The sequence below is a fragment of the Berghia stephanieae genome, chromosome 4, assembly GCF_034508935.2.
Source record: "Berghia stephanieae isolate SIO BIC M18660-M18661 chromosome 4, UCSD_Bste_1.3, whole genome shotgun sequence".
NCBI classification, from domain to species: Eukaryota; Metazoa; Mollusca; class Gastropoda; order Nudibranchia; family Aeolidiidae; genus Berghia; species Berghia stephanieae.
Genome location: NC_088363.1, coordinates 78,171,107 through 78,197,595, shown reverse-complemented (window position 1 = coordinate 78,197,595; position 26,489 = coordinate 78,171,107). Strand labels below are relative to the sequence as shown.

At 33.3% G+C, this 26,489-nt stretch overlaps 1 protein-coding gene across 3 annotated transcripts in view; it reads left to right on the top strand.

Annotated features, from left to right (window-relative positions):
- LOC144971318 (uncharacterized) overlaps nt 1–25,700 on the top strand; it is a 27,395-nt gene extending 1,695 nt beyond the window's left edge. Inside the window, exons 2-8 of one of the 3 annotated variants that reach the window (XM_078911969.1) lie at nt 2,137–2,314; nt 11,924–12,017; nt 14,282–14,444; nt 15,338–15,488; nt 15,927–16,103; nt 18,747–18,908; nt 25,458–25,700. In XM_078911969.1, coding sequence (XP_078768095.1) covers nt 2,137–2,314; nt 11,924–12,017; nt 14,282–14,444; nt 15,338–15,488; nt 15,927–16,103; nt 18,747–18,908; nt 25,458–25,558 — 1,026 coding nt within the window. In that variant the 3' untranslated portion in view covers nt 25,559–25,700. Of the gene's footprint in view, nt 1–2,136; nt 2,315–9,690; nt 10,086–11,923; nt 12,018–14,281; nt 14,445–15,337; nt 15,489–15,926; nt 16,104–18,746; nt 18,909–22,296; nt 24,750–25,457 lie in introns of those variants that run through there. The other 2 variants (XM_078911967.1, XM_078911968.1) reach the window with 2 other exon arrangements.
- Nucleotides 25,701–26,489: the final 789 nt, after the last annotated feature.

Genomic DNA, 26,489 nt, shown 5'->3' with positions numbered 1-26,489 from the left:
TGTGTGTGAGAGAGAGAGAGAGAGAGAGAGAGAGAGAGAGAGAGAGAGAGAGAGAGAGAGAGATTCCTGGAACTTTATAAAATATATTTAAATAACTGTAAATAATACAATAAACAGGGACGGAACTATTCTCATTAAATAAATCTGACAGATAAGCTGATAAATTTCAAGGTGTGAACGAATGTTCAAGTCGGAGAGGTGGGGATGGGGAAATTTTCATGGATTGGATTGGGAAGTTGAAACGTTCAAAATCTGAATTCTCAGTCAAGCAAAATGTTTCAATCATCCCTCCTTTTCTTTCTTTCTCAAACTAACACATTCTCATTCAAGCCATTCGACAACACGCCATTTTGAACAGAAAATACAGTGTTGTGTTCAGTGAGGGGGCAAAGACTAATTTTCAGAGACGGCATGATGCTTCTACTACTGTGAATAGTGATTATCCCTTGAAATCACTACTCGCAGTACAACTGCGAATAAGCACTTCATTTTAAATTTGAACCAGTCCTATCTTTGTTACCTTTACTAGAATAATATCTGACAATTAATTTAAAAAAAACCAAAACCAGTAAATATATTGAGCACTCTCCTTCAAATTCAATAAATTATCGTTTTGTTTAATTTTTATACTGTTATCATTTTGGTATTTCATATAGGGTAGACCATCCGCTTTGGTTTGACTGAATAGTTTTATAGATTGCCATGTTTTCAAACAGCATGGCAACTCCTTCATGATAACAAACTTTTCCATCCCATGTTATTGTTGTATTTCTTACATGTTGCTATTTCGGAAAAAAATTTGAGTGATTTGTTTTCTAATTTAATAAAATTGGTCACATTAAAAATTTGAAATTGCGTCATTTGAATAGGCTGTCAAACCACTGTCTGTATGTAGTGGAGTGTGTTAAGGACTCACGCTATTCAATTTTAGTGGTAGTTCTAAAAAAAACTATTATTTACAGAACAGACATTTTTTCAGTTCAATTACAATCAATTTACAATAGATAAGATTCACGCATTCGACTACAACTTTGAATCGAGCAACAGTTATATTTCCATGATATTAATTCTTTTCTTATGAAGACAATCCTCCATTAGATATTATTTCGAGATCAAGATTTACCAAACAATTCATAAACCTGTATACTTTTGGCCAGTTTGATGCATTTAATGAACCTTTTCACCTCACTTAAAATTTTGACAATTTCATATCAGATTCATCCTATTATTTGTCTCCGTTCATATCTTAGCCATTTGATGGGTTTGAAAAAAAATATATATAAGCATTGAGAGCCTATGTGCTGTATGTAATAATATATGATGTAATACTATCATTGTTTATAACATACATAGTTTATATTTCAATTGAAAGTGACTCGCCACTCTGGGGTATTTTAAGTCAAATTATAATATTGGAAACAAGTTTTGAAAATTGATCCTCTAAGATTGTGATGGAATGATTCTTCACAAATTGGTAGCGTTTGATTTTCTCAGCCATGCTGAGATCAAGTTTCGATTGAAGACCAAGGCTCAGCTTGTGGAGTCAGTCTTACTGTTGATTTGCTTTGTTATTGGGGGTTTGAAGAGCTTTTTGCAATAAATATGAAAGATGTAGTTATATTTCATAATTTTTATGTAAAATAATTTTTTAAAGTATTCTTCAGAGCCATCACAAGGCCAATAGATCCAGATTTTATCCTTCTTTTAGTTGCATCAAAAGACAGTAATGATACCTTTTATCTTTTTGATTGATATAATCTATCGGGTACTAGCTAATTGCAAAGTACTCTCATCGAGATCTATTGGGCAAGAGTCTATAGCTAGGTAATTACCTTCAGATCTAACAGATCCAACTACCCAATCGCTGTTGGATTGCCAGGGAGATAAAAAACAAAAACAAAAAAAACATAATGACTGCTCCTAGAACTGATACTGGTCTCTTTTTTTTTGTGTGTGTGTGGAGCGAGTGCTTTGTTGAGCAATAGTTGTCCGCACTCCGTGGTATACCATGAGAAAATTTTAAAATTCTTTTATATTCATTATGTCACCGACATGAAAACATTGTCATAAGCACAGTCTTATGCGGACACATAAGTTACTCTGTTTTAACTTTGATCTACAATTTTATCTTTACAGATCGGCGCCAATGTGTTGTCTCGCAAGTTTGTGAAAGAATTAGAACATTATTATGACAAAGCAGACTTCCCTGATAAGGCCAAATGCCTTGAACTCATTACATCTGTCAGGTTAGGGGATGAACTGAAGAATCAGGTCAAGATGGCTCAAAGACCAAAGACTGCTATGCCAAGCTTTGGTGAGTATTTGCTCATTTCGAATATCTTTTCTCAAATCCAATTCTTGAAATTAAATTTTTTTAATGACCCAGTATTATTTACACTTTAGAGTAGAAATTTGAAAGAAAAAAAAAACAAGAATAAAAAGGAAAGAAAGCATCAAAAAGAACCGAGAATAATATTTTTACAACATTGTACAATGCTGTCAAGTGGACAACTGGATATAACATGACTGCAATTTGTCAGGCGTTTGACAATATCTTATTGGCAGTCACCCAATGTTTACTTTTGGCAAATTGGAAATCACGTCCCTTTCATTGAAGAGTCATACATTTGATTTAGATTTCATTGTCTTCTGAATGTTCTACCCTTCCACCAACAATGAATGATCTTGGGTTGTTCTTCAGCTTAACATAACTCATCAGCAAAAGTGCCATAAGTCAAGTAATGATATTAATTATGTTTGACAGGAAATTGTTGCACCCTGTCAATAAACTGAAGATAAGGTTTAAATCTGTTTTGAAAACGCTAATAAACACTTTTCTTTCACCATGTCCCATCAGAGGCAAATTTTCAATGAGCTGTTCTTTTGATAGACATCAGACCTTCATAAAAAATAAACTAACGCATTGAGAAAATGATTGTCCCAATAAATCCCCATTTCTGGATTCGATTGTAATTAGAATAGGTTAGTAAATGCACATGAAACAATGGCTATGTTATTTTTATGAAAAGACAAGGATTATTGATCATATGGATTGTAAGCGTATTTCCCAAAATCTTTGCTTAATGTCTTGCGTTTTATTAATCTATCTTTTTATAATGATGTTGGAATGGCCTATGGCATTATTTAAAAATTACCTACACATCTTCAGCACTTTGATAATTTTAGAAAATTCAATCAGCTCTAAATTTTGGGTTTTGCCTGATTCAGATCACGGCACAAGGTCATCAGGATTTTCAATTTGTTCAACCTTGAAATCGTTAAATTATTTTTAGAGGACAGTTTAACTTGTTTGTTAGTCCTCCGCTTGATTGTGACTGGATCTGAGGTTGACAATAAGCTATGACAACAGATTGCATTGTTAGACAACTTTCAAATTTATAAGCAATTTATTTAGTTCAGGAATCGGACATTTATTTTGGTATTATCTCAGAGCTCTCTACAACTATGATTTTTCTACCTAATGTCAAATAATGTAGCGTGAATATATGGTTGATCATCTCAGTATAATTCATAAGGAAAGAAAAAGAATGAGACTCAAATATATGAATAGTTAGGGGGGGGGGGGGGGGGGGGAGGTCGCGAGTGAGAGAGTATAATGATAAATTAATTGAAGAACGAACCAGATTTTAACATTCATCATTAACCAATTTAATATAGTAAATTAAAATACTTTAGTACATATCAAAATAAACTTTAAAACAATAAACAGCTTATATAAGACTGGCCTCTGATTCAATGATGAGTGACTTTATGATCACAAAACGAGGAGAGATGACCTGCTATAATTAGTGCATTTCAATAATCCTTGAGTTATGCCAACCTTATCCCATGTTTATTACATAAACTGTGTGAAGTGTTAAAATAACTTTTGTTTCTTGTATTAGGGAGGAAAAATGTGGCTATATCTTTGCAGGTCTGCCAACCATCCCAATTTGATCGGGAAATTCCTGATCTGGTTGCCCCGTTCCCTAACTCCAGATAACATCATTTTCCCGATAAGCGCTGGCTTGACATTTTTATTATTTTTAAAAAGGAATGTTAATAAACTTGATGCATGACAGCAATTGAAAATATGGCAATGATCATCGTGGATATGTTTGATATTATAATATGGTATATGGTACGTCGTTTTCAAGTATTCATTTGACTTGGATTTGGTAATAGCAACAGGATGACATCATCCTATATGAATAACATGATAAAGTGCAAAAAGAAAAAAGAAATTAAAAAAAAAATACGATTAAAAAAATACAGACACCTACTCTACAAAATAGTCCTGTAATTAAATTATTATTTGATTTTATTTTGCCTGTTGAATTTGTTATTAGTTTTCTGTGTGGCCGACTCAATGTTGGCTAATCTATAATTTCTTATTTGGGATTTTGAAAAGTTGGCAAGTCTGTAGGAGGAAATCGTTCGGAAGGAAAGACACAGAAACATATTCTCTAACTCTAGGTGGAAAATCAAAGTTATATTTCGGAATACGGGAGAAAAATCATAGTTGAATATTTGAGTTTAGACAGAAAATCACAAAGTTACACTTTGAGACCATTACACCTTTTTATCGTCCAAAATCATTATAATTTAGGTATTTAAGCTTGGGATTTGTTCATGCAAACGTTTTGTGGACAATTAACATGCATTTTTCCCCAGAACACACTTCACTGAGCCAAACGGAAATGATAGCAGTTCGTCGTCAGATAATAATCGGCTTTAACAAGTTTGAAATTGACACTGAAGAATTGCTTTCTGCCTTCGGGATAGCCTGTTGGTCATTTTTTTTTCACAGACAGATCTTAATTAGACCCAGGCTCCCAATCAATATTGGATGGAAAGGAAGGATGGGGCTCAGACATAGTAATCTAAAGACGATAGCATTGGGCTCAGAGCAATCAGACTTTGGTCCTTTATTTGCTAGTCAAACGTTATAAAAAATTAACCACAGGTGTTTTTGCATTTAGATAAGGGATGATTCTTTTCTTCGACTTTGCTGCGTTCATGATGATACGTTTACTTAGGAGATAGATTGACGAATTTATGAGAGAGACAGAGAGAGAGAGAGAGAGAGAGAGAGAGAGAGAGAGAGAGAGAGAGAGATGAGGGGGGGGGGGGATGACAGTTATTTTTTATTTTTACCAAAGTTGTTCCTAAGGTTGTAAGTTCCATTTTAAATAATGCATTTATCCTAGGACTTTGTTAGAAAAGTGCGCTAAGCTTTATCCATTTTTTAACGACAACTGAAAAAAATTATTAACTTTTGTTTTGTACAGTCTTGATTATGGATTCTATTAAATACCTGTAATTAATCATCATGTTCACAAGCAGCAGCAGCAACATAAGCATCGTCATCATCATCATCATCATCATCATCATCATCATCATCATCATCATCATCGTTCTCGTCATTATCATCAGTCATTCATTCACTCATAGTTTCCTTATCTATCTGCTTATTTATCGTATGGGCAGAACAGAAAGGTTTCTTTGTTAAATCATTCATGACCATAGATGAATGCTTTGTTTGGCGAGATAAAACCAACAAGATAACTCTTGAGAATGTCGTACCCACAGGTTTTCCCTATTTACTCCAGCGAGCATTTCCTCGATAAGGCATGGACAAACGTGACATTGCAATAGAAGTATGCCAATCATTTCATTGACAAAGTGTGAAAATCAGTTACAAACCCAATTGGAAACGAAGGACTTGTTTCTAGTTGACTAACATATCATACGTGTCGTTTAGCGTTTAACGTTCTTTGTTCCAATTTTAATTCAATTCAAAATGGCTTTATTGTGGAAATAATATGATGTATATTACTCAGAGTACATATTATAGGAGTAACAGCAAATATGAAAATAAATAAATAAATATGGGTCAGCGTGGCTCAGCGGTACGGTCTTTGCTTCGTACCCGAAAGGTATCGAGCTCGATCACCCGCCGCTGCCTTATGTGGCCTTGAGCAAGTCACCTCGCCCTAGCTCAATTTTCGGCGCTGCACTGCGGCTGACGCCTTGGTTATTCCACTATTCCCTTGGAATATACCCTAGAGACAAATTTTCCCTATGGGATGAATAAAGGGAGTTGTATTTTATTTAGTTTATTTATAAATATTAGATATTTATGATCTTTCTCGCTTGTTTAAATGAGAAGTAAGCTTTTAAGGAATATAAAGAGATTCAATTATTGTTGGACATGTCATCACAGACCAGGCTTTCTTCCTTAAAAACTATTTTAATCGCTTTATTCAGAAGGGAAAATGAGGAGCCGCTATATATAATCATCTTTTAAAATTTAAAATGTTCTCTCGGCACGGCAATATGGGGTTTCAAAATGCCGAATATTATAATATGCTTTCTGGCACCAGACTTTTATTTCTAAAATAATGATCTGAAAGAGCGTTTACGAAACAGTGTCAGACAAAAGCAGAGAGTAAAAGAAAAGAAAAAAAAACAATCAAACAAACCCATGGATCGAACCTAAGAGTTCCTCTGCTTTGTCTGTCACCGTTTCATACACACTATTTCAGATCTTTATCTTATACCAGTACCTGCTCCCTTATGTATAATTTTGATAATTTTCTTTCTAACAAACATTATTGAGTTTAAACTGACTTTTTAAATTCTGAAGTTGGAGCCAAAAATTCATAGCTCTACGAAATTTACGAAGCAGTTGGCATGTCTGTCTGAGACGCTAAGGTATTCTAACTTTTGTCGCGTCCGAATGCCGCACTCTTTGACACCTTCTTACTTGACCGTTCAATGGACTCGAATCAATAATGCAGATATCCGTTTTGCAATTGTTTCCTTTCACGCAAATAGTGCGTGTCTCGAATGCCTTCAATAATGGAAAGGCATTTGGTTTTGCCTCTGGTCATTGCCTACAGAACCCTAGTCAGTGTCTAACATTATGGCCCGTAATTCCGAATCTGAATCAAGTAAAAAGGAAACAACAATGGTGTGACGTCACAGTATCCGGTTCCGAATTCTTTCTAAGTGTGTAACTTGTCATCCGGAGGACTTGCGACACATCGTGTTTCATGGTAGTTGATTCCGAAGCCGTCCCATGAATTAGTTATCTGAATCTAAATCATCACGACGTAATACTGTCCAAACATAACATATTATATGATGTAAAAAGACACGATATGAAACAAATAGTAAAGCAATTCAATATAGTATACATGATTAAATATTTAAAAAGTAATGGGTGAAATAAGGAATAATTTAATAAATTAAACAACCGAATGAAAAGGACGATGGTCAGACTGATAAATATATAAATAACAATATAACATAAAAACATTTAAAACTTGATCCTTCTTATTCGATTTTTTTTTTTTTTTTTTTTTTTGTCACTGACGGACTGTCTCCTTTACTGATAAAGTGGTCCATTGACAACTTTTTACTAGTTTTACTCTTAGTCACTGTGCCAAATTATCCTTGGTAAAAGCCTTGAATATTTTAAAAATTGTGTATATGTGTTGTCTCCTCCTCTACCTCCTCCTCGCTCTCGTCGTCGTCTTTTTCCGATTCATTTTAAGCCTCTTATTTTCAAAAACAAAAAAAAAATTCAATGACTATTAAGCATGGAGAATATTTAATGCTTTCATTAAGGTTCTGAGTTCTCCTTCTCACCTTCCCCATTTTCGTCCTCCCCTCATCTTTTTTTTTATTGAGTTGAAATCGAACAAACGTATGTTGATGTCATATTTTGATTTTGAATGTTTGTTCAAATCATCTAGACATCTGATGAATACCAAACTGCAGTACTCTGTAAAAAAAAAAAAATGAAAAGGGGGGGGGGGGGTATTTACGATTTTGTCCAGAAAACTCGTCCTTCAAATAGTGATCGATCTAAACGGTTCTCATCTTGCCAAAAACTCTCAAACCTGGGACTTCCGTAAAGTCTTCGGTTGACGAGATTTTGACAAATTAAGGGTCATGCTAATCGATCGATACTTAAAGGATGAGTTTTCTGGCCAAAAATTTAAATAAGTTTTTTTTTCAGAGTTCGGCAGTAAAGGCCACCAAGACTGCTCCTGAACGTGAGAAAAAATTCATAAGTTGTGCTGATTACAAACAACGACCGTTGCAATTATTGATTGAACTAGTTTTAGTTATAATATATCACAATGTTACTTTAATATCATTATAGTTTTAAAGGGGCAGAGGGCTAAAATGCAAAAAGAAATTAAAAGAGGAAAAAAGTGAGTTATATAGGTATAGAATAATCCCTTGCTTAGATATGGAATTATCATACAACACGTCAGGAATTAAAAAAAAAAAACAACAAAAAAAACCCCCAAAAACCAACTAAACTAAAACGAACTAGATTTTCACTTTTTTTCATCGTATATCAAATCATCAATCGATAGCAATCAATTGGTTTTTGTTCTTTCGATTTAAATCAAAAAATCATTAGTCGTCGAATCATGTTAACATATGACGGTTTAATTTAAAATGAATTTTTTTTTTTTAAATAAGAAAGAAATAAAAAAAATGGCTATTCTGTTATTAAGATGCAGAAACTAAACACCTTTAATTACTCAGGTGCTTAAGCGATAAATCCCTCTTACCACCACCACCCCCCCTCCCCTCCCCCCCCCCCTCCCCAACGGTAATGAATCGATGTTTCTCTTCACTTTTCAGTCCATCCGACATATTTGTTCAAACAATAGGGCGTTCGTCTCTTAGACGATTGATTTCGGTCCCAGGTTCAGTCGATGTTTTTTAATTTCTCCCAACCACCCCCAACTACCTTTGACTAACTGGGCTGCTGGGTTCGTTAGATCCGGCGAAAAGTATATTGGGATTGACATGTACGGGTAGCAAGGAATTACTTCTGTCAATTTTGCGTTTCACAAACTGAATTAGACTCAACCTCCACAGGGCTTACGGTTCTAATACGACCTCTGTCGCTATGTTGGGGTGATGCTAATTTTTTGCTTCGAATTAAACTGTTTTGGATCTACACTTGTGTCATATGTATGTATGTATGTATGTATGTATGTATGTATGTATGTATGTATGTATGTATCTATCTATCTATCTATCTATCTATCTATCTATCTATCTATCTGTCTATATCTATTATATAGTCTATATATATATATATATATATATATATATATATATATATTATATCTACCCCCCTCTCTCTCACTCTCTCTCTCTCTCTCCCTCTCTCTCTTTCTTTCTCTCTCTCCTTTTCTAGTTGTTGATGAATGAGAATGTTGTTTTTGGTGGAGTTATCCCCATCCCCACCCCATTCATTCCGATTTCCTCTCCCCTCTCTTGTTAACTCCTACCAACACCCGTAGCCTCCACCATCGCTTTTCTTATGCCGTTTATTTACTTACTATAATATACACAAAAAGAGCTCATCCCTCAACTGATTGAGTTTGGTTTTGGTTGAATAGTCAATCGATTCCCCCCCCCCCCCTCTCTTCTCCCCCCTCTCTCTCCCTCCCTTCTCTTCTCTCTCTCTCTCTCTCTCTCTCTCTCTCTCTCTCTTTCTCTCATCCGCTCTCACTTTCTCTTCATCTATCTTTCTCTCTCCGTTCTCTTTTTGTTTTTCACAGTCTCTGGGATATCTTCACACTTCACACTTGCTCGCACGTTCTGTTGAATATTATATTCCATTATGAACGTCGCCATGGCTGCATTCCCACACAGAAAAACACCTTTGATGGTGTGAGTCGGCGTGACAGCGATAGTCCAATATCACTCGCGTAGACTATTTCTCTTTCGTTAGAGAAGTGTGTTTGATGAAAGTTTGTTTATGAAGTTGGATGCATTTGCTCATTTATTAGTTCAGATTGTCATAAAAAAAGCCCCCCAAAAAACTCGGAAAACAAGAATTTAATTCAGTTCATCGACTGAGAAAATTAGTGAAAGTTTGAAAGTGATTTTAATGCTCTTTTGACATAATTTCACCTGTATTATTGGATGTATTTATTCTTGGAATTCATTTATTAGTTAAGATCAGCATCTAGATCAGCGTTGTTATCTATAATTTGATATCTAAAGGGATATAACGTGATTCACCATGTCACAAATGGAAGGTAACATACAATTCTTTTTTTCTTTTCATTCACTACGATTTTATCTCGGTGTTTTATTTCAGTATAATAATCCAGTGCTATGTGCGCGTATATGTTCATTTTTATTTTGAAATAATTTAATGAAATAAGCATAAAGTTACTGGTGCAATTTATCTACTCTTTATGTATTACTTATTATTTAGAGGCGGTCGTCAAATGTTTTACAAGTTTGGTTGGTTTACGATTGACGACACGACCACATTGAGACGTTCTCAATGTCGTGACGTTTAATTGCTTATAATATCCGTCGTAAAAGGTTTAATAGCAAATGGTCCATAATGATAATATTTTAATTTTCCTATTAATTTTTTGTCGTTATTTTTAAATTGAGACGTAGATATTTTGTTGGCATTATTTATACCTATATATTTTTTTCTCATTTAAAGAGTTCGATTCCTGTGTTTGCAATGCTTTATTTATTTTATATTTATGAAAGCCCATATTAATTACTGATACGATCCAGTTCCGTCCATGATATCCAATTTGCAATAATATTAAAGCATCTTCTTACCATAATCCAAATTGAGACCGTTGAATTAACTATGATGCTATATTAATTCCAAAAAAAAATCTTATACCTAATTTATTACAAATCAAAATAAATCGTTAAAGATATTTAATGAATTAAATTGCTTTGTTATAAGCTGGTAGTGAAAGGCAAATTGTGTTAAATTAAAGAAGATGGCCGTTTTTTTCCTTGAGCAAGACATTTAGCTCTTATTTTTTACTTTGCGGTGTTGGTCTGCGACTGGCGCCTGGGTTATATCGGTCGTTTCTCGAGATAGACTATGAGGAGAAACTTATCATGGGGAGGAAAAAAGGGAATCTAATTTTAATTCGATCGAATTTGATTTAATTTTTATTACTTAACTATAATCTTAAATACAACAGGAGGATGAATGACTATAGTTATTTACCATATATTTATATGTGAATATTATAATATACTGTAAATATTAAGAATATACCTCGATGAAACCTCATGATTAACCCTATGCTTGAACATGAGGTTCGATTTAATCTAATATGACATCACAATTCCTGTTTTCAAGAGAGCAGTATTAGCATGAATCGTAACGCGGTTACTGCTCTCTTGGAAAAAAAAAGTATCCAAATAAAACGGTAGTAGTGTTTACATCAATAAGCAGTTTATTCTTAGCAATTTATAAGAGAGTTTTTAAAGATTTGAATATCTTGGGGGAAATTCAGTCTCGTAATCAAGAAAAATGAAACTGATTTTTAACAGCCAATTATTCGTCACATATGAATGTTCAAAATAAACCACTGCAGATATAGGCAATCTATCATGAAATTTGTTTCTCATGATTTTTGGTGTCAGAAGTGAAACTATCTGGTTGCCCTGTTCCCCTCGCTCTGTGTCTTCGATCAGCTAACGAGTGGGGTTATCTGCAGTTCCAGGTTAACCAAACAGTTCTTGTTTTGTCTACATGTAACGGTGGACCTGTAATCAGTTGTCCGTGAGATTGATCATTACGGTCAACCGTGATGAATGTCTAGTCTCCTCGGCAATTCCTTGGTCGAGACAAAGATTGGTGTTCAGTTGGGTTTTTGTCTTTATTATTATTATTATTATTATTATTATTATTATTATTATTATTATTATTATTATATTATTATTATTATTATTATTATTATTATTATTATTATTATTATTATTATTATTATTATTATTATTATTATTATTATTATTATTATTATTATTATTATCATTTGATTATTCAGTTATCTTTTTTATTATTTGTTTAAATTATAAAGTTACTTCTTTCCCCACTTTCCAGGCAGCAGATGTCCCCCTGCATCCCTTAATCCTTATAGTACCACATACAAAAGAGAATATATCCCCAAAGCTGACAGTGATGTCAACGCTATACGGTGAGTCCATACAACAGCAATAACAATAATAATAATAATAATAACACAAATACTATTAATAATAATAATAATGATAATAATAATAGTAATAATAATAATAATAATAATAATAATAATAATAATAATAATAATAATAATAATAATAATAATAATAATAATAATAATAATATATCATCATCATCATCATCATCATCATCATCATCATAATGATGATGATGATGATGATGATGATGATGATGATGATGATAATGATGATGATGATAATAATAATAATAATGATAATAATAATAATAATAATAATAATAATAATAATAATAATAATAATATTAATAATAATAATAATAATAATAATATAATAATAATAATAATAATAATAATAATAATAATAATAAATATAATAATAATAATAATAATAATAATGATATGATGATGATGATTATAATGATAATAATAATAACAATAACAACAACAACAACAACAATTTCCAACAACATTTTCTGACATCAATAGAAAAGCATAACAACTTTGACGATTTCAGCTGTGGTAACAAGTGTTCACAGATTGCTGACACTGAATTCTTGATCAACCAGGCGTTGTGTCCTTGGGTGAAAGTAATGCCAATTGTGATGATGAAAGAATACAATGATAACAGTTTACAAGGCATGCCAATTGTGATGATGAAAGAATACAATGATAACAGTTTACAAGGCATGCCAATTGTGATGATAAAAGAATACAATGATAACAGTTTACAAGGCATGCCAATTGTGATGATAAAAGAATACAATGATAACAGTTTACAAGGCATGCCAATTGTGATGATGAAAGAATACAATGATAACAGTTTACAAGGCATAAAAAATTCATTATACATGTAGTTAAAATAACGGAATAGTTAAATAAAAAAATTAATTTGTTGAAAATTGGTTATACTGATGTTACGCCATGGCAAGAAAGTTTGAATCTGTTAAAGGTGTAAAGAATTGCAACTGTTCTCTGTTGTTTAGAGAGATAAAATTTAAATGTTAGATTATAATGTTTTATAGATTTACTCTCAAAATGTTTGAATGTTTGTTAAACAAGTCGAATAAATAGGTAAACGAAGTGAATCAGAGTTGAGATAAATTGATGTCTTACAATTCTGTAAAACACATTTCTCAATGGGTATTTCATCTTTATTTGTGACAGAATTACATTTATTTGTCCAAGATTTAAAAAGTTGTTGGAAGAAAGGAAGGGAAAAAAAACAACGAAAAGAGCTTTGATTCGTTGTAAATTTAAAACTAATTGTTACACAACAACAGCAAGGGTTTGGTGTTGTTTTCAGCCAACAAGCTGTGTCAATGCGGATTCAAAGGAAAATGTCGGAAAGAATTAATTGATCGAAAGTGACATGACATTGCTATAATTTGACAACAGCTATTTTTGACTTCAAACCTCATACATCGATTACTGTATTATTTAAATTACAAAATCAATTGTTTACTTATTTCAATCAAACGAACCGTTGCAATTATCAAAACACTTTCTCCTTGCACCATTGACGTTTTCTACCATGCATGAGAAAATATAAGTGTAGTGTTACCGTGTTTGAATTATATTCATATAATATTCATATTTCGTTCCACATTTCATTGATTTAATATACATTAAGTTGTTTATTTTAAAATGACAGCATATCTTTATTTCATTTTCTTGATTAATTACTGTATGATAGAGAGTCCTAAAAACTTCAGAGCTATGAGGGACTCGCCTCCGCTTCCTTTCCTCGAATTAAATAAACAAAGTAAGGCAAAGCTACAACAACAACAACAAAAAGATATATAAACCGTGTATCCAATGTGTTCAAACCAAAGATCTGTCAGTTCTGGTTCGAGTTTCTGTTCATTGCAACAATACCCTAAAAGCATTTGCCCAACTTGCATACTGTATCAATATACTCCCCCCCCCCCCCCCCTTACCCTTGGCATATGGAGCAGCGTGGCTCCGCGGTGCGATATTTGCTTCGTACCTAAAAGGCACGGAGTTCGAATAACCGCTGCGCTGTGTGGCATTGAGCAAGTCACCTCGCCCTTGTTCAGATTGCGACGCTGCACTGCGGCTGACGCTTGGATTATTCCAGTCTTTCTTTTGGAATAGACCATAAAGACAAATTCCCCTATGGGATGAATAAAGGGCATTAGTGGGGGTTTTGAGTTTTCAAATGCGAGTGACCTACAACTTTATTAGCAGCTCTTATAATTTTAATTTACAATGTTACCCAGACCGATGACGTCAGATGGTTACGCCACACAACTGCCTGACAACCAACCCATGGGACCCACAACATACGACGTTGAATATGCTAGAAAATTCCAACGACCTGCCAGTCCCGAGAGGATAGGAACTGCCTCTGGAAACCGTAACAACAAACCACATCCACCCAAGGTAATTCACAGTTATTTTCAAATAAGCAAGATTGGTCCGGGATCCATTCAATACACTTCCTTGGTCCACCTATCCACTATGCATTTTAACAAATAATAACTGCTATAGTGGGAATTCCAATTTATCTTTACCCGATGGTTAGTCATAAAAATCATCATATGAGAAGAAAATATTAGGTTTATAGTTGATGTTAAAGTACGAGTCTATTCAAAAAGACATACATAGATCTGGGATCTTTATGAGACCAAGTATGGCCATGGGCAACCTTTATCATAAAGCACACCAAAAAGAATAAAAAACAAAATAAAAAGACAGAATCAAAAGAGGTATGACGTGTTATTATTTTTATTTGTTTTGTTTTGATTTTTTATTGTGACTGATTAAGTTGATATAAAATGAAAAATAGTTTTTTATGATGGTGTCTACAGTAATTTTCTGTCCATCTTATAATTGAGGCTCGAACAATTGTTAAACTTAACTGCAAGTCCCAGGTTTTTCTTATCTAAATGAGAAGAAAAGTAGTATTGATCTCTTAACTTATATGTTTTGTTATGTACATTTTTATAGATATGGTCATTACTTTGCTGTTGATTCCATAAACTTTACTGGGGTAATAAACAAACAAAACTGAATACAACAGCTTCAAAAAAGAACAAAATAACAAGCATGGTTCTTTTTTGTTCTTATTTGAAGCTGTTATATTTATTTTTGTTTGTTACTTTTAACAGTCCACAGCTTCCAAAAGCTTTGTATTGTCACTTTGACTTGGGGTAATAAATGAGATATAAAGATCTGTCATTGTTCACATGTTAGAAATTGCCAGAACAAAGAATGAGCAATGTTTTCCTTTTGTTTTTTTCCTTTGTACTGCATGTTGTAAATTTCTCCCCTAGGAATTCATGGTATGGAAATTTCCCAAAAGGACTGCCGGTGGAGATGAATTAGAAAAAGTTTCTCCAGAATTAACCAATCAGAAGTTGAACCAGATCACAAAGAGGTTGTGTCATTCTGTTTACCAGAACGACTATCTTGGCATCCCACAAGGTACGCATCTCGCCTATGCTGTTTAAAAAATATTGAGTGATTGGTTTATTTTGTTTGTGAACAATCGCCTCGAAACGGTATTATGTCGTTATGGTATGGATACCCCCCCCCCCCCCCACCCTTCTAAAATTAAGAATTTCTTGTCATTTGAATTTGAAAACCTGTTTTTAGCACCTGGCTTATTCGGACATATGTGCCATATTTTACTAATAATTATTTGACAACTTGTTATGTTAGGTTTTGTTTGTTTTTTGTTGTTTTTTTGTTGGTTGGAGAAGGTTAATATTCGACGTTTCAAAACAAGGCTTTTTTTTGGTAATGTTAAGAAAGAAAAAGATTTATCGCTGACCCGGAGACAATTTTTATTTTAAATTTATTATTGGAGGGAAGCGTTATGCATTATTTTAATACCCCTAAAAAATTGCATTTTATTTTCAGGTTTTCAAGTGAAATCAGCTTACAATCTGCCACCTGACTGGAAAGACAATGTAGGCTATGGTATGGATTCAAACCAGAGAGAGTCTTACCAGCTACCATTTCAACAACATGAACTGCTCAATCCCACGACCAGATACGGTGCTAATCTGAAGAAGGCTTTGGCTGCCTCAGCAGTTGGTATGTATATATATTACTAGGCCTACCTACTTTTACAAAAAAATAAAAATAGCAGAATTATGAAATTTGGCTCCAAATTCAGAACTTCACGAACATAAGTCATTAAAACTTGAAATGAAAGTTGATGCCAGACTACATTATTTTAAGGATTTCGATGAGTTATTTAATTAAAACTTATGGTAGAAAATTGTTGATTTTTAAAGTTAACTAAAGCGACTACAATTTTTATCTCTAGTTACTCTTTAATAATTTAAAATTGATTGTATTATATATAATTTTGTTTAAGAAAAAGAGCTTGCAAAATAGTATTGCATTCATATTAATATAAACAAGATAAACAAGATTTTTCTTCATATTCTGTCTTGTCCATAATAAATATGAATACTAAAAAGGCTCATTGTAACGTAACGGGTAAGGAGAGCGTTAGACTGGAGACAACAGATTTGTCTGACTAGTGAATTGGGTAGCTTCTCGGCCTTAGAGTAAGATAACACATTGCATTGCGTTTGTCCCGGGTGTCTTTTTGTTTTTTTCATCATCATCATCATCATCATCATCATCATCATCATCATCATCATCATCATCATCATCACCATCATCATCATCATCATCATCATCATCATCATCACCATCATCATCATCATCATCATCATCATCATCATCATCATCACCATCATCATCATCATCATCATCATCACCATCATCATCATCATCATCATCATCATCATCACCATCATCATCATCATCATCATCATCATCATCGATATCAATCCTTGTTCTTTCACAAATCAGAATAGGAAAAGCCTATCAATACGATATTTTTGTCGGGCAAACTCTTATTGAAAGACAGTGTTTGCTTATATCTAAACCAGTGATCATTATTCTGTTTACGTAACCATGTTTACAATATTTTGAAATGAATACAAACGGTTTGCTCACTTGCGACTCCATAATTGTCCATTATCTGAAGAGTTTGCCATGCGTGACAAAAAGCAAGTTGTCAGAATGTTCGCTCTGTTGTCCTCCTTCTCCACTCCCTTATCGTGTTTGTCAATTGTTTCACTTTCGCTATTGGTCCTCCATAAAATAATATAATTGTGGCATTCAGTGCGTTCTCCGCCCACTGAAAAGATCTATTGATTTTCGTTTCGTTGATGAATGATTGATTTTTCATACAATGTTCTCTAATTTCTCTTTAATGTTATTCTTTTAAATTATTTTTCCTGCGGCTGATTGCCATCAATAATTATTAGAGTCTACTTCAGTATTAAAAGAGCTGACGTGAAGTAATGGAATTGCTTAATATTTTAATGATCATAATAACAATATTGTAATTCATATCAACAACATAACAATCTCCAGGGTGCGTTTTGTTAAGGAATCTTGTGTCGCCATTATTCAGCCCAGAATAATAGTTATAATTAGTCCACAACATAGGTTTCAGAGGTAGCCTTATCAAGCGTTGAAATAGACCATAATAAAAGCTGGCTTTACTTCCCTGACAGTATCACGAAAAAAGTTTGAATAATTTAGATGCCTATTAAAATCGATTTTGTTGTTCGTAAACTTCTCCATTGGTAACCTTTGTACAAAGCTTTAATGGTGTGTTATATTGTTTTTGCTAACAACGATGAGAGAGAGAGAGAGAGAGAGAGAGAGAGAGAGAGAGAGAGAGAGAGAGAGAGAGTAAATTATTTATTTATTTTCGTGTATCGCTATGTGTATCTTCAGTAGCCTTGAATTTAATCATCACTTCTTCAAACCAACCCTCTCTCTCCGGTTCTCTCACAACCACATCCACACACCCACCAACAGATACACACACTCTGCCCCCCCCCTCTCTCTCTCTCTCTCTCTCTCTCTCTCTCTCTCTCTCTCTCTCTCTCTCCCTTCCCTTTCCCTCCCCACATTTTATGAGGGTGAGGGGGGTGGGGGTGAAAAATTCTGAGCGTCACAAATTCTTAGGACCCCACCACCACCCACCACCACCTTTGGAATATGCCTCGTGAAATGGGTGACTAAGGCCGATTGTGGTGACTAAGACTAGTCCCCCCCCCCCCCCCCCCCCATGAAAATTATTTTTATAAATGGTTAAATGTACATCCTTTGATAGATTTCACTCTTCCTCCCGAATGTCAAGATGTATAATAAACAATGTTTTAAAAAGTGGTCTTTGATGTGGGAGAGGGTAAATGAAATCTAGCAAATGGTGTGCCATTGACCATATTTGTTTAATGATTTTCAATCCGGGGCGCACATTTGGGGGAATATAAGTACCACAATGACGGCTTATTACATATGTTTTATTTTTCTGTTTGTTTGTTTTTTTTTAAATTTTTATTTATTATTTTCTTGTGTTTTTTTTTGTTTTTGTTTTTTTGTTTTTTTTTTGGGGGGGGGGGGGGGGTGTGACGGGGGGGTTAGTTAATGTAAAACACAACTTGATACATTTGTAAATTGCTGATTTGAAAAAAAAAAAACATCTTTAATTATCCATTCATGCCATAAGTTTTACGTTATACATGGTACTTAGAGAGTAAATAGAACTCTCTAATATCTCCCGTTTTGTTCCTTTTCATTAATGATTAATACATTTTTTTTATTATTTGTATCTTTATCAAATTCTGCATCTCATTCTTCCAGTGCCAACTGCCAATAAACGTATGTTTGGGGTGAACACACGCACGACCTATGACAGGCATTTCAATGACAACGCCGGGCCTGTGGAGGAACAAATAAGAGACGTAGGGAGAAAGCTGGGAGCCGAGGCATTGAAAAAACACTACAACAAATCATGTGGCGAAGGTTAGCTTTCTTCTTCTCTTTTCTTTCTTTCTTTCTATCTTTTTTTTAAATTTTAAATTTATTTTTTTGAAACATTATTTTCTTCTTCTTTTTTTTCTTTCCTGGGTTTGAGCTGTTCGTTTCATTATCAATTCTTTTTTTTAAATTTATAATTTTTGAAAAAGTGTATGTATGCTATATCGATAACTGGTGTTATAAGTTTATGTGTAAGGATTCAACATAAACTTGAAATTGGCTTGCTTACTATTTTGACTGTATGAAATACAAGTCACTACTTTGAAAAGTCGCACACTAATGGTTTAATAAAGGATGGGGCGAGGGGGAGGGGGGCCGTAAAAATAGACATCTTACATTTTGAAACTACGTAATTTAATTAATATAGTTTTTATTTCGCTATTATTACTTCTGTATTGTCAAGTTGTTAGACTCTAATGTTTTAGCCGAGCTTGGGGGATTGGAGAGAGGGGAGGGGTAGATTAGTTGGTCATGAAAATTCACATTCATTTCTTAATGTGAAATTTGCCGAAATTGCAAGGTATTTTACCTAATATTATACGACACCCCCACACCTGTCAACAAAACTGTGCAAAGCTTCTAAGACGTATTATGTTAATTAATAAACCAATGGTTACTTCAACGCGTCTGTAAATATTGGGTAGTGGTATTTACAAATCATTTGTTTTTAACAGTTTGTACATGAATTGAACAATTCCAGAATCGAAATTCATATAAATATGAAGGTGAAAGTACCATTTGTATTGTACTACTTTCATAGTGTGACTTGTATTTCAAATGATAGGTATTATGGATAACATCCATATACGCTTTATGTATAAAGTGAAGTTAAGTATGGTCTTCTGTTACATAATATATTCTAATTTTACCTATAAAAATCGAGACCTCTTTTAGTATAACCAGTATATAATCGCACACTTTCTCAACACTTGTGGTATTAAATTATTTCTTTTTCAACACTGGATAAAAATACAAAAGATCATACAAAATTTTACTTTTTGCCCCTTAACAATTTTATAGATGTGTGTACAAATGAGCACTGTTTTTTTTAAATATCTTTTCTTTGGCTTAGAGGATGTTCTTGTGCTTTATACCTATTGCATTTCTATTGTGAATACTGTGTCTACGTGTCTCTCTTATTGTGTGGATCTTGAATTGTCCATAACTTCGACTTTCTTTCATCTGTACTTTTTGTTGAACGGCAAATTGTATTTGATAAACGCTTCTGTCCGTTCAACAGTTAATAATGATTTCAAGGACCCACACATGCCACCAGCCTGGTATCTCTTCGTTGCTACTTACTGTTTCAGAAGTTGTGTCATTTTACATCGGGCCTTTAGAACCGAATGAACGGCTTGAACAGTGACAATCACATTCATTCAACCCCCAATTTGAACTATTTTAGAGATAGGTCAATTACGCATTGTTTATATAGATCGTTGGAGTCCAATTTGTCAAGTGTTGAACTATTTTAGAGATAGGTCAATTACACACTGTTTATATAGATCGTTGGAGTCCAATTTGTCAAGTGTTGAACTATTTTAGAGATAGGTCAATTACGCACTGTTTATATAGATCGTTGGAGTCCAATTTGTCAAGTGTTGAACTATTTTAGAGATAGGTCAATTACGCCCTGTTTATATAAATCGTTGGAGTCCAATTTGTCAAGTGTTGAATTATTTTAGAGATAGGTCAATTACGCACTGTTTATATAGATCGTTGGAGTCCAATTTGTCGCGTGTTATGTTCATTGCAGCTGATATCGGCAATTTTCTCGTCGTGAAGGCATTTTGAAATCCTAAGCATCCTAAGAACGGTGGCAATAATTGGATTAATTTAAAGCTGTTTATTTTTGCTACCCATAACTGTGCGACATCAGATCTGTCAACTAACTTCTTTTGACCAGGACTTTTCCGGGTTTCTTTGGGGCTATTTTAGCGATAGGACAATATAAAATCCTTTCTAACAAATATATGTGTGTGTGCGTAAAATTTATATAGCGCTAAAACGTGCTCAAAGCCTTTTTACAAGAGGTCCTTAATCAGCTGCTATAATTAATAAATTAAAAATAAAAAAAATAAAAAATTTACAAAATATGTAGGATAAGACATAACGCCTGTTTGACGATATTACACTTTTTCGGACATAGACAACGCTGTTAACGGCCAGGGACTCATTTCACACCTGAGTACAGTGAGAGAAAGTGAGTAAAGAGCCTTTACCAATTACTCAACAATGCGCCACTCAGAACGGGACTCGAAACCAGGACCTTCCGATCCGAAGGCGGGTGTCATATCACAAGACATAGTCGTATTTAATGCTGCTAAGTATGATAACACCGATCAGTTATTCATACATCTATGTTTAAGTTCCTCAACATTGAAGCCTACAAGCAACATGATGGTTATATCAATTGCGTTTTGTCTGTGAGTGAGACTGAAGCTGATAGACTATGACATACAAATATACAGGCACGCTCTCTTATGTTTTTAGAACTTTACAAGAGTTAAAATGTCAGATAATCGGTCTTCATTTAATGGTTTTTTAGATTACTTTTAGTTACTAATATCGGGTTTTTGTTGGGGGTTTTTTCTCTCTTATATTTAAGAAACGCAATGAATGATTATAGAGGTGAGTTTCTGGGACTGAAAATTGAGTCAATAATTTTTTTATTTTATTTTTGTTCATTGATAACTACTTCATTCATACTCTTATTTTGTTTTCTATTTCTGGTGCTTTCGAAAAAGAAATAAATAGACAATTTTATAGTATCACGATATAAGTCATCAAATCACAAACCTTATAAAGATGGTCTTCCGCCAGTTATCTGACAATATTCATCCCAGATAAAATATTATGTTTAACACCTGTAAGTTTACTTCGAACAAACCTTTCAACGTGGATTGGGCGGAGAGAGAGAGAGAGAGAGAGAGAGAGAGAGAGAGAGAGAGAGAGAGAGAGAGAGAGAGAGAGAGAGAGAGAGGAAAATATAATAAATAAAATCTTCATAGTAGAAGCACGGTATGAATTTCAGATTATCTACACTTGTGCTGATGGAAAATGTAATCAGGTTTGATTGACAGTTTAAAATCGTTAATAACGTTATGTTAACTTGATTTCAAGTTTAGTTTGTTTTAATATTTTGGGAAGAATTTATAGATTATAAAGTAAAATTACTGTTTATTTTTCTCTATACTCAAGAATCTTTAAAATGGATGTTTTTATATGGCATAGGTGAATATTAATTGAACAAACTGGGATAGCTGTGCATGTGGGATGACTCAAAGTAAGATAACAGGCAGTAGACTGTACATTTGTTGATAGATGTACCCATGTAATCCTCCACCACCCCCAATCACCTCATTTTCTGCAGACCGTGATCTAATCGGCAAGTTGATAGAGGAATACGGAAGCCAACCTTCTCCTCCTAAACCACCCTCTTTCGAGAGACCCGGGTGTCCATCCCCACTAGTTATCTCCAGATGCTCTCAACATGGCCGTAACACGCCTGTGATGAGATTCAGCCACAGGTCTCCCAGCTCCCCGTTCAAATCTGCAAGGAAATTTGACAGCCCGATGGGATCAGCCAAGTCTAGGTCTTCATCACCAGCTTACAAACCTCGGCCGTTGGTACCCGCGGCAACGGTCATCACACTGCCTCACAACCTTCCTTATGAGATCAAAATGCCGACATCTCCAATATCAGCACCATATTCTCCACCACTTCATTTGTCATAGACGCTTATTTTTTTTTTACATTTTGCAAAGATGACAATGCTGAAATTATATTAAAGTTTAATTTCAATAATCCATCTTGACCACCTCGCTGTGTTTACTAGCCACGATTTCTTTTGCAATTTCAATTTTTAATAGATATCTATAGTAAAGAGGTCGTATTTGAAGCTCGATTTTTCATGTAAATAGATTTTAGAACTTATTTCCATTGATAAACTATAAATCGCGCTGTAGTTGCCAAATAAAAAAATTCTACATTTTCATTTGTCATTCTCTGCTCTGGTTTCATATCATATTGTTGTACCATCCCAAATCACCATCTTATTTTCTTAGTATACATCCTATCACCAGATATATCATGATCAATTTATATCTGTATATTCGGGTCCCTTTTTTTTCCAAATCTATAATTCAGTTCCAATTTAGTGCCCTATTATTCTGTACCAATTCATTCCTGTTACACCATTTTTATGGGTCATTTTCGATTGTCTAATCCATTTCTTTTTTTTTTTTGTGCTACATGACAATAACATTATTTCAAATTCCATCCTAATTTGATTTCTTTGTCTTTTCATTTTCCTTTACTTTCCACTGTTCCATTTATCACTCTTAAACATTTATTTGTTGTTCAATTTCAATCACAAGATATCAATATCATTGTGATTTGAACCAATTTAAAAAATCGGAAACATTTCATTATTTTCAAACCCATCGTAATTTTTTTTTACGGCGGTTCTAGATTTATCTCCTTAATCAAGATCTTGCTATTTCCAGTGTATGATTTAAATTGTCTTTTGGGACACGGATAATGATAATTAAAAGTATTTGCTACTTTTGTGGTCATTGAATGAGGCATTAATTTCAACTTAAGTAAATTTGAATATTCAAACTTAATTTGATTATTTTTTTTGAATTAGAAATTAATGTTGAATATAGGACGATGAGATTAGCTTTTCAACACTGGATAATTTGGCACGTTACAATAATTGTATGAACAATGGCATGTTACCTGACTTTTCACCATGCAGGTTATTTTTGTTTGTTTTAGTGTTTATGGGGAGCGAAGTGGCCCAGTGGTTAAGGCATTGCACTATAACCCGGAAGAACCCGGGTTCTAGCCCCGCTTCAGGCACTTTCGTTTTTCTTTCCTTGGGCAAGATTATTAACCCCCAATCTGCTCACTTTGGACAACATGGGTGATTCCTGTTGACATGAATTATCTATATTCCTTCATGGAATGCCTAGGCGACGATATCTGATGATGCCTTGGTGGAAGGGCATAATATTTTATTAACTTTTTTTTTTTAGTGTTTATATTTTTATAAAACTAATTGTTATGATCTCATGGCAAATTGACAAAGGTGAGTTGTACATATTGCTTTTTTGTGTTGTTGTTGTTATTGTTTATTTGTTACCTGTTGAATATATATTTTTTTTGGGAACATTTCTTACTGTATAGCTGCCACTTTCATGCTGGTCCTTCCTTACTTAAAATTCATAGTTTACCATTTATTCCATTTAATTCAGATAAGGCATAAGTTAGAAGTTTTCTCGAAAAACTTCAGGGTCATTTCAAATCAGAATCCCTCTTTTGAAAATAAGGTGGATATAAAGGCATTGTGACCCTCTGAAATGGTTATTTCGACATATTATAAAGAGATGAGGAGTCAAGCCCTCTATTTCGTTTCGTACGTTAAATCGGAGGAGAGCTTTTCTTTCGAATCTCTTGGAATTAATCATTTCTATGAATTCAACCATCTTGTGATACCAACGTATTTACAATTTAAAATGTTGCATTGTACAAAACTATTTTAAAGAAATTACACAAAGGAAAACGATGAACCGGACACCGATAAATAGAATCGAAAAATCATCAAAATGAGTCTACAAAAAGACTGTGGAAGGGTCAGTTATCTATTCTTTTGATTAGATAATCGGTTCTATTTGGTTCATATTGCCTGAGTTTGAAACCCATTTCTCTAATTCTATTTTTAGGTTTTTTTTTCTCTTTCACCTTGTTGACCTCATCCCAAAGAATTTTCCACTGAATGAAATGATATTGAGGTAGATGTAGATTAAAAAAAAAAAAAACAATGTAAAAGTTATCAGCAACTTAAAGTTAATGTATTTCAGACACGTATGTGACCAGTTGCCTCAAATTAGAATTATGTCGAAGTGCCAAAAATGCATATGTAAAGCTAAAAAAATGACAAGAAATTGAAATTCATATTTTGTTAGTTTAAGAAATTATATTCGTTGTCTTCAAGAGTCGATAAATGACTGAATTCAATTTTTAGCATATAAAACACCTCGATATATTAACATTTTTAGGCGATTCTTCACATATGTTTACTTTAATCTTTATATTATTCCTTTTTTATTTATATTTTATATTCGTTTTCATTTCCTAGTCATTTAAGCACCATGTAAATGTGATACTAACTGTTAAATATCAACATTTTATTTCTTACTTGTGCGATTAAAAAAAAATTGATTAACTACATGATTTAGTGTTGATTAAATTAGTTACTTTCATTTAATAGTTTATATCGTTGTTCATGTATTTCTTGGGTAAAAACAGAGGCTTCATAATTGGTTTAACATATAGAGATCATTTTATAATTTCAAATCATACTCAGTCTACATGGGTGTGATAATTTACGATTAAATTGTACAATAATTTTACAACCTTATACTTTACATGTGATTTTTTTTTAATATGCAGCTATATAGTTACTAATTCAGCACTAGCATTTTTATCTTAATATCTTGGAATTATTCATCTTATCAAATCTACAGGCAAGGGGAGTAACCTCCAAATTTCGCAAGATACGGTTGAGCATGGGTTACCTCCCTCTGGTCGACTCGACAGAATTTCAGATTGGCCTGGGCCTTTATGAAATGGTATAGATGGTTATAGACGTAGTGTAGTAAAGATTGCTATAAATAGTTATTTATGTATTATTCGTCTTTTAATCTTTTATATTCAGCATAACGCTTCTGCATTATTATTATTATTATTATTATTATTATTATTATTATTATTATTATTATTATTATTATTATTATTATTATTATTATTATTATTATTATTATTATTATTATTATTATTATTATTATTATTATTATTTATTATTATTATTATTATTATTATATTATTATTATTATTATTATTTATTATTATTTTATTTTCAAAACGATGTCTTTCGAAAGATATTAAATAAATAGGGTTTCATTCTTGAAGCCTTAGAGGCGTGTATTACCGATGCGAGTATTATGTTGTGATAATCTCACTCGTGTGACATTGTTTTATTTTATTTATATTAATAAGTTGGTTTTGCTGGCGTGGTAAAATACGAAGATCTGGCAAAATAAAGGGGAAAAACTGTATTAATAATAATGGACAAGAGTTGGGCATGATTTACTGTTTTTATATGTGGAGAGAGAGAGAGAGAGAGAGAGAGAGAGAGAGAGAGAGAGAGAGAGTGTGTGTGTCTGTGTGCGTGGGTGTGTGAGAGAGAGAGAGAGAGAGAGAGAGAGAGAGAGAGAGAGTCTTGTTTACCACCAACTGCTTATGAGCGATCTGTGATGCATAATAAAAATATAGTTCACTTATTTTAAATAAATTCTTTTTGAAAACCATTTCATTGGGGAATAATTAATAAAGCAATCTAAGAAATAAAACATTTTGTTTCGAGTTATTTCTTATGCTTAATGCATTTATTTATAATCTCACCATTGTGACTATTATACACTGAAAACGAGTAATCTTTGGGTTACATCGTTAACCAGTTAACTGTCGTACCCTTGAATAATGTATTAAAAAATTTG